Source organism: Cnephaeus nilssonii (genome assembly GCF_951640355.1).
Source record: "Cnephaeus nilssonii genome assembly, chromosome: 18".
NCBI lineage: Eukaryota > Metazoa > Chordata > Mammalia > Chiroptera > Vespertilionidae > Cnephaeus > Cnephaeus nilssonii.
Genome location: NC_137089.1, coordinates 33,357,525 through 33,371,762, shown reverse-complemented (window position 1 = coordinate 33,371,762; position 14,238 = coordinate 33,357,525). Strand labels below are relative to the sequence as shown.

The window sequence follows — 14,238 nt, the reverse complement described above, 5'->3', positions numbered from 1 at the left end:
AAGACAGGAGGTTCTGTGGCTGGACTTCGATGAAAGCCAACATTTCACACCTGGTAAGAAAAGGATGAAATGATCAAGAAGACCGAGAAGGAGAAATGAAGGAATCAAAGGAGAATGTGGTCACGTTAAAGTCCAAGTGCAACAGTGTTTGAAAAGGAAGGAGCCGCTAAGAGGTCTAGTTTGTTGAGGGTGGAAAGTGTCCAGTAAATTCAATGAGAGGTTTGTCTCTTCAGAAACAGACTCTTAGACGCAGAGGGGAGGGGGTCGAGCGGTGGGTGAAAAGGGTGAAGGGGAATAAGAGGTACACACAGTTATAAAGTAAATAAGTCATGAGGATGTAATGTACAACACAGAATATAGTCAATGATGTTGTAATAACTTTGGATGGTGACACGTGGTTACTAGATTTATCGTGGTGGTCACTTTGTAAGTATATACATGTAGAATCCCTATGTTCACCTGAAACTAATATAATATTGTATGCCAGCTATGCTTTCATTTTTTTTTTTTTTTTAAAAGAGTTGCTCATTGGTGGTCTGAGAGGAGCCTTTGTTGGGTCATGGTTGGGGCTGAGATGGATTGGAGTGGGCGGAGAAGAGGAAGTGAGGAGATGAGACAGCAAATGGAAATGACTGAACAGATTAGACTGAAGTGGAGGAAAGAGAGAAAGCCAGTGAAGCAGGCTCAAGAGAAAGCTTTGTTTTTGTTTTTTTTTTAAGTTGGTAGAGACTCGAGCATGTGTATGTACACGGCTCAGGGTGGCCGATGAGCAGGCATTCACTGCCCCTCCTTCTTACAAAGGCCACCGCAGGGCAGAAAACAGTACATTAGAATTGTCCCTTGCTCCATCCCCCCCAGCACTGAGAATACAATCACAAAGATAGTAGGTGCTCCAAAAAAATTGTTTTTATTAAATGGACAAAAGGAATAAATTGATAACCGTGTAGGGAAAATAAGAAAGTTCTCTCTTAGTGTACAAGAAATTGTGAGGAATTTTGGAAAATGGAAAAAGCAGGGGACAGGCTCACTGAGGAAGCTGTGACCCAGCCGGGGACGGGAAGACCGTCTCTGCAGCAGGGCGGAGGCACACGGGCCCGGGCACGGAGAGGCGAGAGCAGTGATGATGGGCTGTGGTTATGTCATGCTTTAAAGGCCTACCAATTGAATCCTCATTCTAAGAGGCTGGTGCAGGACCGTTTGCCCCAGGTGAGAGATCTGAGAATTATTCCCCAAAGTCGAGAATCTGCCTATAAACCTGTGGATCCAGAGAGGCAAGCTGGGTAGAGCCTTGGGTAACTCAGATCCTCCACCACGGAAGTGAAGAAAGTAAAAATGGGAAATTCAGTGCCACCCGGGAATACACAAGCTATAGGATCCTGGTTAGAAGTGATTCGGGAGGAACCTTCGTGTTCCCCGTTTTACAGGAAGGAAGCAGAGGTAATTGCCCGTCTCCTGTGGCTAAAATGTGGCTGACCTTGAGTTTGAATCTGGGCTTGTTGCCTGTGAGGCCAGACCCACCCCCCTCCACCTCCCCCTTACCTCCAGCCACTCCATACCCTGCCATTGCCCAGTGGCTGAGCCCCAGAGTTCAAGGATAAGTAGACAGTGTCTCTGCTCTTGAACCGCCCAGCCAGTGTTGTGTTGCAATGAGAGTTAAAGGGCTCTTTTCTCTCTCTCTCTCTTTTTTTTTTTATAGTATATGAACCATCGGAAAGTGAAGGGGGAATGGAAAGCTCAGGTAAGCCTTTTCTCTAAGCAAATGTTTCCCCCTGCAAGACAGCCCCTTGTATTTGTTAAAACTTGTACAACTCATGGAACAGAGGTAGATGTAGTAAGAAATATCAGACATTTTCATTTCACCAAGGAAGTAATTGGATATTGTCCTTATATTTATTCCCCACTTATGGTGGAAGTTTTCTGTCAATGGGGATAACGTCAGCCTACCTGAGCTATGCTTCGAGTATAATTTGGGAATTAAAATTGATATGCTATTATACGTACTTGTGAGCCTCCCTGTAAGAAACTAGTCTAAAAAGTGCCAGATTTAGGTATCTGAGTGGATATAAGTTATTCAGAGATCTCATGGAGTTGAGTTAATGTAATGTGTTTGGGTTTTGTTTTGTTTTTTTAGATAATACTGTAGAAGATTCAAACATAATCTTAGAAGGTAAGTTAATTTTATAGAGATGGTTACACTTTCCATATTAACAATGTGTTCATGTATTCAGCAAGTATTGACTAAGCACTTACTCTTAAATCTGTGTACAGTGCTCAGGGGTCAGAGGAGAGGAGTGCCAGGTTACAGGCCGTAGGTGGCTAAGCTGGTTTGCAGTGAGGAGGGCTACTTTAAATTCCAGGGGGAGGGGTTGGCCGTGGGCAGAGGTGAGTTGAAAGCTGGGTCCTCTGTGTTTTCAGGCATTTGGATCCGCCAGTAGAGGACACAGCAGAGGCTGCTAGGGGAATGCCGTTGGGGGACAGTGGGGCCCTGGACCGTGTTCCTTCAGCCCCCCTGCAGTTCCTGTGCTCCTGCAGCACCCGAGGGGACAGCGAGAGGGTGCTCACTGCCTCTACCTGCCCACCAGCCTTCTCTTCCCCCGTCTTCCCTTCTCTTGGTTGGAGGCATCCATTTATACTTGGATGCCCAAACGAGAAATGTGGGAGCCATCATGGAGTCCCCCTCCCCCTGTTTCTATAGCTAATCCTGTTGGACAGGCTACCTCCGCACTTCTCAGATCTGTTCTTTCCCTGTGGCGCTTGAGATCTAGTTCAGCCCCATCATCTTCTAGCCAGTCTTCCTAACCCCTACAGGTCCCCTTCACATCCGTCTTCCACAGTGCCATCAGGAAGATCTCTTTGGAACTACAGAGCTGGCTATATCAGTCCTGTGCTTAAACCCCCTGTTCTTCCCCATCTGTGTCATCCGGGTTCCTTTCTGTTGCAGGGAACAGAAGACCAAACCTGAAATGGCTTAAGCAATAAAAAGTCAGGGAACAGATTACTCAGGGCCTTGGAGGACCTCATGGGGAATTTGGGTTATAATCTAAGTACAGTGAGAGGCCATGGAAACACTTCATAAGATAGGGCACGATCCACTTTATGTTTTGGAGACTTACTTCTAGTTCGAGAAGGGATTGAGTGGAGCTATAATGGAAACAGAGACCACGAGGTTGGAAATTTCTGGGTACTCCCCTCCTAATCCAGGGAGGTGGTCGTGGTGCCCTGGAGTAAGATCATGGCAGTGGAAACGTAGGGGAGAGTTTTGAACTGGAGATCTGTTTTAGAAGGACAGGTGTGTAACTTTCTGATGGTTGTGAAGTAAAGAGGAATAAAGGCGGCCTGACTTTGGTTTGGTTTGAATAACTGTCGAATGCTGGGGCCATTTGCTGAGAAGAAAAGTAGGACACAGTAGGAACTGGTTTAGGGGAGAAAATCGGAGTCTCCACAGTAGATATTTGGCGTCTGGGAGTTATGTGAGATACCCAGATGGAGGTGGCAGATAGGGAGTTGGATATGCCAATCCAAACAGATGGCTGAGATCCGAGATGGGTATACATGTTTGGGTGCCATCACCATGAGGGTGGTGCTAACTTCATGGAAATGGTTAAGGCCATTTTGGGGGTGAGCACACAGTGAGAAGACAAGCAGCCCCAGGCTGAGCTCTAAGGAATCAGGACACCGGTGAGGTTTGCTGGAGCCTGAAGGGCTGTGAGGCAGGAGGAAAACCAGTGGAGAAGAACGTGGAGGAGCAGGACAGAGAACTGTTGAGTAAATCAATGGGAGTGAGAGCCAATCGCAGAGGGAAGGCAAGGGAGGGGGGTGGGTGGGAAAAAGATCAACCAAAAAACTTGTATGCATAAATGCATAACCCATGGACACAGACTATAGGGTGGTGAAGGCCTGGGGTAGGGGGTGGTACAGGCTAGAAGAAGTGAATGGAGGGAAAAAGGGGACATATGTAATACCTTCAATAATAAAGATTTTTTTTTTAATTTTTTTAAGTCTTGGAGGAAAAAAAAAGTATGCTGTATCAATAGGCAACTCTTTCAGGTTGTGCTGGTATAATTTATTTGCTATTTCCTTTTCAAAATCCTCTTGCTACATCATTACCGAAATAAATTTCTGATATGTTTGTAACATGTACATTTATTCAGGAAAAACTTAGGTAGCAATAATAAGGCTTTCTTAGTGATGGAAATAACGCAAGTGACACTTTGAGTCACGTGGTTTTTCAACACGCACCTGAAATGTTCAAAAGTAAAAGAAATTCTGAGAAAACAAACAAACAAGCACTGGTAGAGTTGACAACGTGCTAACATGTCTCTAAAGTATTAAGAACAAACTAAATAGGCAGGCCATTCCCAAGCAGTCACAACTCGGGAAGCTAGGCAAGCTGAATGTGCTTCCGCTAAAAGAAGGAAAAGGGGGAATATGTGGGATTTTTTCCTGTCCCCTTTTTACTTTTGTGTAAACTATCTTCAAATCTTCTGTTTTAAGCTTGTATCCTTTTTATAATTGGAAGCAAATTAATGCCAGGAGAGAAATGATTACAATAGCTACATAAATATTTTCGGTTTTAGAAAACGCTATTATTAATTCTTCCCCTTGGCCCAAACCTTAAGGAGCAGAAGGAAAGCTGCTCTGACCTCATCTCTAGATGAAGGTGCTGTCACATGGCTGTCAGATAGGAAGGTGCAGTACGTGATGCAGTTTTATAGCGTGAATTTAGATCAGTATATCCTTCTACACCTGGGTGCTGAGATCTGCGGTTGGTTTAGTTGTAAGTGGTTGAAGCAACGAGGGGAAAGGAGAAGATGTTAAAAATTCATGTCCGCATTTTGGCTGGTCTTGGAATATGTTATGGTGAATAATACTTTTCAGAAACCTTTATTAGGTATAGTGGTTTATTTTCAAAATTATATTTTGATTTAATTTCTTTGTGTTGTTTCATTCACATTGAAATTAGGTTATGAGTTAAAAAAAATTTTTTTTCAAGAAGAAACAAGATGCTTTAAATATATTTCCTCAGCTTTCCTATCAAGTCTGATGAAAAATGGTGAAATCCTAGGTTTTAGTTCGCGTCTCCTTGGCCTGGCAGTGAGGTTAAGGTTAGTCCGTTAGGCAGGTCATATGATAAAGCCTGAACACCTGGAAAAAATATACAACATTTTGCAAAGTCTACAGCTAATTCTCCTTTGTTGTGATGGGGTAAAAACTTAAATGTTTTTATAATGACTGCAACTGAATCCCAGAGCAGTCTGTAAAAGTAATCAGTGTGCCATTAATACCAGCAAGCTGTATTTTAAACAGTGGTCAGCAACATGTAATGGGTTGTAACTGTGCTGTTTATTTCAGAAGCACATGTGCCCCCAGCAGAGGAGCATCAGGAAATACCACCAGGTATGACATTGTGTGAGATGTACTGCTTTTTCCTTTTTTTTTGTTGTTTGATTTAAAATATACTGTTGATATTCACACTAGCTGAATGAAATACATCTCGGAGGAGGAAAAGTCGTGAGAGAGGAGCATTAATTATAACTTAAATTTTAAAAGAAAATTTTCTCTGTTTGGATCAGGTGACCCCAATTTCAAAGTAATGGAAAAGACACATCAGAACTTGACTAGAATTTGCGGGATATTCATGATCGGAGCTCCATGTGACTTTTGCTGTGCAACACGGCACTAATAGTAGTAGTAGTAGTAGTAGTAGTACCGTATTTTCCGGCGTATAAGACGACTGGGTGTATAAGATTTTCCTGGGTTAAAAAGTCGTCTTATACGCCGGAAAATACGGTAGTCCAATATATCTAATCCATTATATCTAATCCCATCAATATAGTCCAATATACCGTATTTTCCGGCGTATAAAACGACTTTTTAACCCAGGAAAATCTTATACGCCCAGTCGTCTTATACGCCGGAAAGTACGGTGGTAGTAGTAGTAGTAGTAGTAGTAGTAGTACAAGTTGGGATTTTATTTTTTCCCTTTCTTTGACTGACAAGCTATTTGGTGGGTGATAGGGAATCAGAATTGCCTTAAGCTGCAAGTTGAATGGTACAGACATTTGTGATACCACTCCTCTTCCTCCAGTCCCCTGCCTCCTTGAGACCATCACGAATGCCCCTGGCAGGCCAGGCTGCCTGAGACTCGTCTGTACCCGGGGTCTTTCAGCCACCGTGTGAACCCATTTCTCTGCCTCCCTCCACCTGTCCCTCTCACCATCAGTGAAGAATGGGAAAAGCATTTCCCCCAGGGCCTGTGTCTGCCGATGCATTTTAGAGAGGACGTTAACTATACCGCAATCAGAAATTGATAGTAACCCTCCTGTTCTCATAGTGGGGGGAAATGTTTTACGAAGAGAGGATTTTCCAGTACTTCTTTCCTACGTGTAGGTTTCTTGTTTCTGTGTTTTATTTCCATTTTTTTCTTTTTGTGTCATATATTCATTTTTTACTCCTATCTTTCACTTTATGCCTAATGTGAATTTTGTAGCAGTGATGTGCATTACTGTTGATTTGGTGCCTGCCAAACTTTCTGACTAAATTTCAAGGGGGAAAATATTTTTTGTAATCAAAGAATATTTTTTATACTTCAGCTCTTCTTTGCTTATTTAATGGGTATTTTAGGTTTTGGTAGTTGTCATACCACATGCGTTTATAATAATATGTACAGATTCTTAAGAGAACTGAGTTGTTAGCATTATAATATGAATGAGAAAGAAACCCTTGGAGAAACTGATCTTTTACATGATGGCTGCTGCACATCTGTGTATTTGGTGTTCAGGAAAGTTGCACAGAGCGAGGAAGGCCGGCGTTCCTGTCTCAGTGCTGTAGTTACCTCGCACTATTGAATCACGGGTCACAGAGTGCCTTGTTCTTTCTTGAGAAGGCAGAGCAGGTTCCTGAATTTGCATTTTGATGGCTATCCACTTATTTAAAGAAAGTTGTTTTATAAGTATTCCTAAAATTATGAGTTTCCTAGAATATTGACTTTCTTCCAGTTACAGTTCCTATTTTTTTAAATATTGACTTAACTTTAGTGAAGGCAATGAACAGTAATATTTTCTAATCAAAAAGTTCTGTGCTTTTATTTCCATGTTTTATAGACTAAGCCCCAGAATTCCCTGGGCACATAAATCTAAAGTACCAAGTGGTTGGGGTGCTGGACTAAAGTGGTTTTCAGATGAGATAGTTAACTGCCAAAGCAGTTAATATGCATACTGTCTGCACATAATAAGCTCTCAGTAAATGGTGGCTCTGGTTATTATTGTTCAGTAATTAATTAGCCTGATCTTTCAGGTGGATCAAGGGAAGCGAAATTCTGAAAGACCCGCTCAAGAAGTCGTAACCTGTAATTTGGTGTCATAAAATTTTGATTGACCCGCTTAGCAGTTGCAGTTTAACCTTGCCCAAAGAGAACGGAAGGCCAAGTGTTAGCAATTGTTATTTTTAATGTTTGCACTTGGTTTGCTTATTTCTGTTACATTCTCAGTCATAACTTTATATTGCAATGTTTTTATTACTCATTCTTACAAAATAATAATAGTCATACATCTGTGTTGGTGAGCTTCTTGTTCAGTAGGCTCACTGCATCTGTAATCGTGTTTAATGATGTATGTGGTTGTAGAAACTCTGGGCACGCTAATTGTAGGGCCCATCACCTGGCTGCCTTTCTGCCTTGAAAGTTCTTTATTCAGTGAAAAACTCAAATTGGAGAGCTCTGAGCAATGTCGGATACTAGTTCACTTTTTCCTGTCCCTCAGAATTTAATTGGTGATTACTTTGCCTTCCTGAACCTTCTAAGACTAGGTTACACCGTCTTAATAATGCTTATTAAGTCCTTGATTGGAGTTGTTGTTGTGATAATTCCATGGGGCAGGAACTGTCTGATTTAGCGTTGTATTCAGCCACACACGAGGGGATGATGAATGCTAACATTTATTAGCAGTATCTAGGTGTTCTGCTAAGCACATTACATGAATAACTCATTTGATATTTCCAATAGCCCAAGAGGTAGACACGCTGTGTCCCCATTTTACAGATGAGAAAACTTCCACATAACAAGGCAGAGTAACCTGCCTGTGGTCACAGAGCTGACAGGTGGGAGAACTGAGATGACCTTTACATTCTGGCTCCAGAATTCACACTCTCAGGATTTTAAATAAATAAAGGTATACTAACCGTCTTGGCCTGATAAAGCTAAGGATGTATTGTGGCATTTTTCTCTTAATATATATTAGTACATCAGGAAGGACTCAGAAATGTCGAAGGTTAATTATGATGCATTGTACAAGAGCAAATTGTCCAGTAGTTTAAACTTTGCTACCTTTTGTTTATATCTGTAAATGTACAAGTGCTTTGCAGGCAAGGAGGTAAAAGGTCATTCTAAGAATTGATCATTCTGATACTAAAAATCAATTATTTTTAATACCAGAATTTTAAAAATTGATTTTGGAATCCCTATTTCTTTAGTGGGTTTCCACCTTTCTCTTCAAACTCAGATTTTTACTTGAAATTATACTGCGTATTTCTAGCAATATGACAGCATAAAAATATGTAGCATCAATTGAATGATTTAAGAAGTAATCGGTTAGGAAATTTATCAGGGTAAAATTTCCTGCCAAATAATACTTTCAGATCATTTGACTAACTGGTTTCATCAAGACTTTTCTGTCATCCAATGCTAGAAACAAAGTGAAGTTTATATTTTGTTGTTATAATCACGTTACTCGGAACAGGGGTATGTGAGCAGCGGTGTTTGCTGGCGATTCTGCTGCTCCTTTCTCTCCGAAAGTGGAGATCGCTCGTTCCACGTGTTACGTTTGTACCGCGTCGCACCGTCCAGTACTCCAGCCGTGGTGAGGGTTTCACTCGGTGCCTCCCCTGCCAGGCAGCATTTTCTAACACTGATTAGCAAGGCTCATGACCAGCTTCAGGATGGCAGCTTAGAGAGGTCTTAGCTTATATAAAAAGTGCCTAATGTGCATATTAATGATACTGATTTGATCATTCGCTTATTCAAGAAATACAACTTGAGCAACTACTATGGTACAGGCGCTGCACTGGGCAGTACCGACACATGATCAACAGCATCGTCCCTGCCTCGTAGTGGTCATAGTCCCGGGGCGTGCAGCTGAGGAAAACAGCCAGCGTGATGCCGTTAACGTCTCAGAGCGGAGCATGGGGCAGCACACGGCAGGAGGGACACCTAGCCCAGCTTTTGTGGGGGGAGGGGTACGGTAAGGCCTCCCATGTGCTGTGCTAGAGCTGGGTTTTGAGGTGCTGATAGACGTGACAGGAGCTGGCAGGTGGGAGCCGGGGAAGAAGTGTCTGCGGAACAAAGATGGGGACGGTGTACCACATAAGGTGTAAGAAGACACGGTGGGAAAGCAGGCAGGCGTCGCTTCTTGGGGCATTTCAAATGTGATGTTTAAAATTCTTTTAAATATTTTTATGGATTTCAGAGCGGAAGGGAGAAGGAGATAGAGATAGAAATATCAACGATGGTAATCATTGATTGGCTGCCTCCTGCACCCCCGCTGCTGGGGATCGAATCTGAAACCTGGCCATGTGCTCTGACCAGGAACCAACCATGACCTCCTGGTCCATAGGAAGACGCTCAGCCCCCGAGCCGTACCAGACAGGGCTGATGTTTAAAATTTTGAAGCTGGGTCTAAAAGTGACAGGAAGCCACTGAAAAATTCCAAGCACGGGAGTCACATGATCAAATCCAGATTTGAAAAGAGGAGTTAGAGAGGAGTAAGAGGGCAGATGCATTAATCTAGAAACGGGAGCCTGAACTGTGGTGGGACCCATGGAGAGACTGACTTCATAGACATCAGAGTTGGACATGATTTGATGGGAGAGGGGGCTGATGGAGGGGTAAGAGCTGAGGATAATTCCTGTGTTTCTGACTTGAATGAATGCATGATGGGACCTTAAAGGAGACACAGGAGGAAACAGGGCAGCAGGGAGATGCCTGGCCTGATTTTGGAGATGTTGGGTTTGCAACTTGGTGCACCACCGCTGGGTGGAGTCACCTTTAAATGTTTAGAAGCATCTTTTTGAGTTGTTCACAGTTAACAACTGAGCTTTTAGTTTATTTTCTTTTTATCAGTTCTCATCATTATACTTTGAACAACTTCCAATAGTCTTAAGGTATTTTTTATTGCACCGGTTACAGAAATGCTTATTCTTTTCACAGTCTAGCTCAGTGGTCGGCAAACTCATTAGTCAACAGAGCCAAATATCAACAGTACAACGATTGAAATTTCTTTTGAGAGCCAAATTTTTTAAACTTAAACTTCTTCTAACGCCACTTCTTCAAGATAGACTCGCCCAGGCCGTGGTATTTTGTGGAAGAGCCACACTCAAGGGGCCAAAGAGCCGCATGTGGCTCGCGAGCCGCAGTTTGCCAACCACGGGTCTAGCTAATTGATAAATTCTAAGAGAACCTAAAGTCAAACTCCTCTTTAAAACTTTTTCTCTTGAGGTATAGTTTACACACAGATAGGTGCGCACATGTTGAGCACACAGTTTGATGAACTTGTATCTGCATAAAAGTCCTTGTACCCACTACTCAGGATATTATACCACCCAGAAATCTCCTCTTCTGCCTCTCAGTAACACCCTGCCTCAGGTAACTGCTGTCCTCACCTGTACTAGATAGATTGGTTTGCCTACTTTTGAATTTAATTAAATAGAACCACAAGTCAATTCATACAAATATATATATATATATCTTTTTGTGACTAGTTTTTATTGCTCAACATCCTGTCTTTGAGTTTCACCCATTTTGTTACATAAAATAATTTGGTCTTATGCATTGCTAGTTGCTGTAAATATACTACATCTTAAAAATTCTGTTCTACATTGATGGCTGTAGTGAATGTCTCCAGTTATTGGTTATTATGAAGAAAGGTGCTATGAATATTCTTGTACATGTCTTTTGGAGGACATAAATACATATCTCCTTGGCTATATAAAAGTCTACATATAATTTCTAGTTCACATTAGCACCAAATAATTCTGCTTAGACAAAACTTACTGGTTACACACACACACACACACACACACACACACACACACACACACTTATATTATGTAGATAGATAAATAGATGAATGGATAGCTAAGGAGGGAAGGAAGGAAGGAGGGAGCGAGGGGAGGAGAAATAAGTATAACCCAGTTTTAGAAAGTATACCAAAATATGGTTGGGCTTTTATGTGTACCAGCTCATTTTCAACTCTAATTTTAGAACATTAAATGCTGTGAGAGTAAAATAAACCCAATACTAAAGTTTGGAATGAGAAAGTATTTGGAAAAAGCTAGACAGGAATGAATTTTAGTTCCTTTAACATTTTGCATACTTTCTTTACTGACCATTTATATTGTCAACTACATTGAAAATTGGCGTAAAATTATTAAAGTAATATATTCTAACTCCAACTTACAGTAGCTAGTTGCTCCTTGAAAACCCTCTCTATATTTGTCTTTCAAATACCATACTAGATTTTTTTTTCTCTATTAGTTTTGTTGTTTTTTAAAACACAGTGGAAACACCGATGGGAGAAATTATTGCTTGTATTTCTCAAAAGATTGAAATTCTTAAATTCAGTTGTAATTCTCCGATGCTCTAAGGAGCCTCCGATTTTCATCAACAGCTTTGCAAGTTATCCCAGGAACTTCTCTAGGTAGTTATTCATTCCTAAGAAATGTAATCACCCTGTTATCAAGCTGCCCTTAAAACAAAACAAAACAGACAAACAAAAAAACAGCAACACAAAAGTAAAAAAAAATCTACTTCTGTTGGCGGGTTTTTATAAGTCAAATGAAAATGAAGCAGTTTCGCAGTCTGTGTCTAGTTGGTCCTTTAATTTAGATTTCCCCTTATTTTTGCAGATACTTAAAGCTTCAGAAAGACTGCCCCACTACCACAGGAGGACCTAACCATACGCTCCAAAAGATGGCTGCGATAGATCTTGTGAAGTAATTACTGAGCAGACCAAGATCTTTGCGAGTGAACACTAACGATGTTTTGAATGAATCATAGTCCACTGGCATTTTAGTGTATCTCTTTTTTTTTTTTTTAGAAACAAGTTACATGTAATGTTACATTCCTGCATGTCCTTTTTTTGGTAGCATTAGTGAATCCATTGCATTGCTTTCCCTTTTTTTTTTTTTTTTTTTTTTGGTGACACAGCTTTTAGTCTTTCCTGTATTAATGTGTGTTTTTCAGGCAACACGTAATAATTGTATGGATGATGTAGCAGCAAACGTGTTGGCAGGGCTTTCATATATATTGTCAGGCACTAACGCTACGTTGGACTGACGTGCAAACTGCGTTAAACGGGATTTAAAAGCCGTAGGACTACCTTGCCTCAGCACCCTTAAAAACACGAGTAGAGTCATTAGGAGCTGTGAAGATTTGAGTTGTATATATCTGCACTGATATCCTTTAAAAAAAAAAGCCTACATTGCTTCAAGTATTCAGGGCAAAACTCAAAATGTGAGATTTCTATAGCTTTTAGCTCGTTAGAAAAAAAATTAATATTTCAGTGAAAGTTTTAAATGATCATGGTTAATTTATTTTTCAAAATGAGGGGGGAAATAAATTCCTCGCTAGGGCCTAGGGCAGAGGAATGGCCTACTATACAGCACGCAAAAATGCTTCTTGGCACCTCAGATTGATCACGTAATAGCTCTCCACTGATTCAATTTTAAGAAAATCTGTATAAATTCCTGGTGCATAACTTAAAGATTGTTCTGCCTTTGGCTGATTAAGTGAAGCCCTCACAACGCTAAAGACGGCACGGCGCGCGCTTACTCGGCCAAGTCAAGTCTGGGCTCATGCCTCTGGTGGGTTCGTTCCAGAGGTGCCCGGAGCACTCCCCGAGCGAGCCAGGTGCCTGTGCTGTTTCACGGCCTCTGAGCCTTTTCCTTTCTCCACGGAGGTTCCTTCCACTTTCCATGTGGTGTACTCGTGGCTCAGAAATAGCTGCTGTGATGAAACACTCCTCTGTTCGGAAAGAAGGTAGCGACAATGTCCATTTGAAAGGACCATGAGCTCTGTAAAAAGCCATAGAGGGTTTCACTTACCTGTCAGGGGGAGCGTTGATCATGTCAGCATTGTTTTAAGATAAGGTGGTGTTTTTGCTGCTTGTAGGGTTCAAATCAAAGAGGTTTTATTTTTTTGTCATTAGAGATCATAGTGATAACGTAGTAAGTCATGCATGCTGCCTCCATGTGTAGTGAAACCCCAAATAATAAGTTACTAAGAAAAGCAATAATTTTCTAAAGCTGTGATATGGGTAATACAGAGTTGCTCCTCAGATTCTAATAATGCTCTTAATTCATATTGTGAATTATAGAACACTACTTTTTATAAAGCCATATTTTTTTTTTAGGGAAACTTAGGAGTGACAGAACAGATAAATGAGTAAAATAGATTTTACTGAATTTTTGTATATAATGGTCTCTAGAACTCTGGAAATAGAAGGTTCCTTATGCTGTGGTCCACTTCAAATACTTTTAATTCCAAATATCTGAATTAATGAGCCTTGTCTTCACAAATACATGCCAAGCTGGGCAACATCAATGGATTTTCTAAAAATAATGTAAATGTCTTCTGTTTAATGTTATTTGAGTGCAATAAAATGCAGAAGGATTCTTCTCTATATTGTCATTATTCTGAAGTATATTAATTTTTATCCGTTACCTAATAAAATCAGTTCATTTTATACTTACTAGTACTTTAGAATATTATGGCACTTTTGATGAATACAATCGCAAAGGAGTACCTCTCCCCCCCCATTTCTTAATCTATTTATAATAGATGATGTTTATTTATTTTGTTTAGTATTTACCATTATGCTACATTTCCAGGGGCAGGATTGCAATGAAATAGCCCCTGTATCCATCCTTCGCAGGTTTTTGTTGCGTCCTAAGAGTTTGGGTAACTCCCTGGTAACTTCCCTATTCCCTATATCCCTATACCAGTGGTCGGCAAACCACGGCTCACGAGCCACATGCAGCTCTTTGGCCCCTTGAATGTGGCTCTTCCACAAAATACCACGTGCGGGCGCGCACATACAGTGCAATTGAAACTTCGTGGCCCATGCGCAGAAGTCGGTTTTCGGCTCTCAAAAGAAATTTCAGTCGTTGTACTGTTGGTATTTGGCTCTGTTGACTAATGAGCTTGCCGACCACTGTCCTATACTGTTCCACAGTGACCACCTGACT

General features: G+C 41.2%; 1 protein-coding gene across 1 annotated transcript in view; it reads left to right on the top strand.

Annotated features, from left to right (window-relative positions):
* The window catches only part of ASPH (aspartate beta-hydroxylase), a 166,209-nt gene that overhangs the window by 76,945 nt on the left and 75,026 nt on the right, over positions 1–14,238 (top strand). Inside the window, exons 11-13 of the mRNA XM_079796054.1 lie at positions 1,697–1,738; positions 2,132–2,167; positions 5,353–5,397. Of these exons, the coding sequence (XP_079652180.1) occupies positions 1,697–1,738; positions 2,132–2,167; positions 5,353–5,397 (123 nt within the window). The remainder of the gene's footprint in view (positions 1–1,696; positions 1,739–2,131; positions 2,168–5,352; positions 5,398–14,238) is intronic.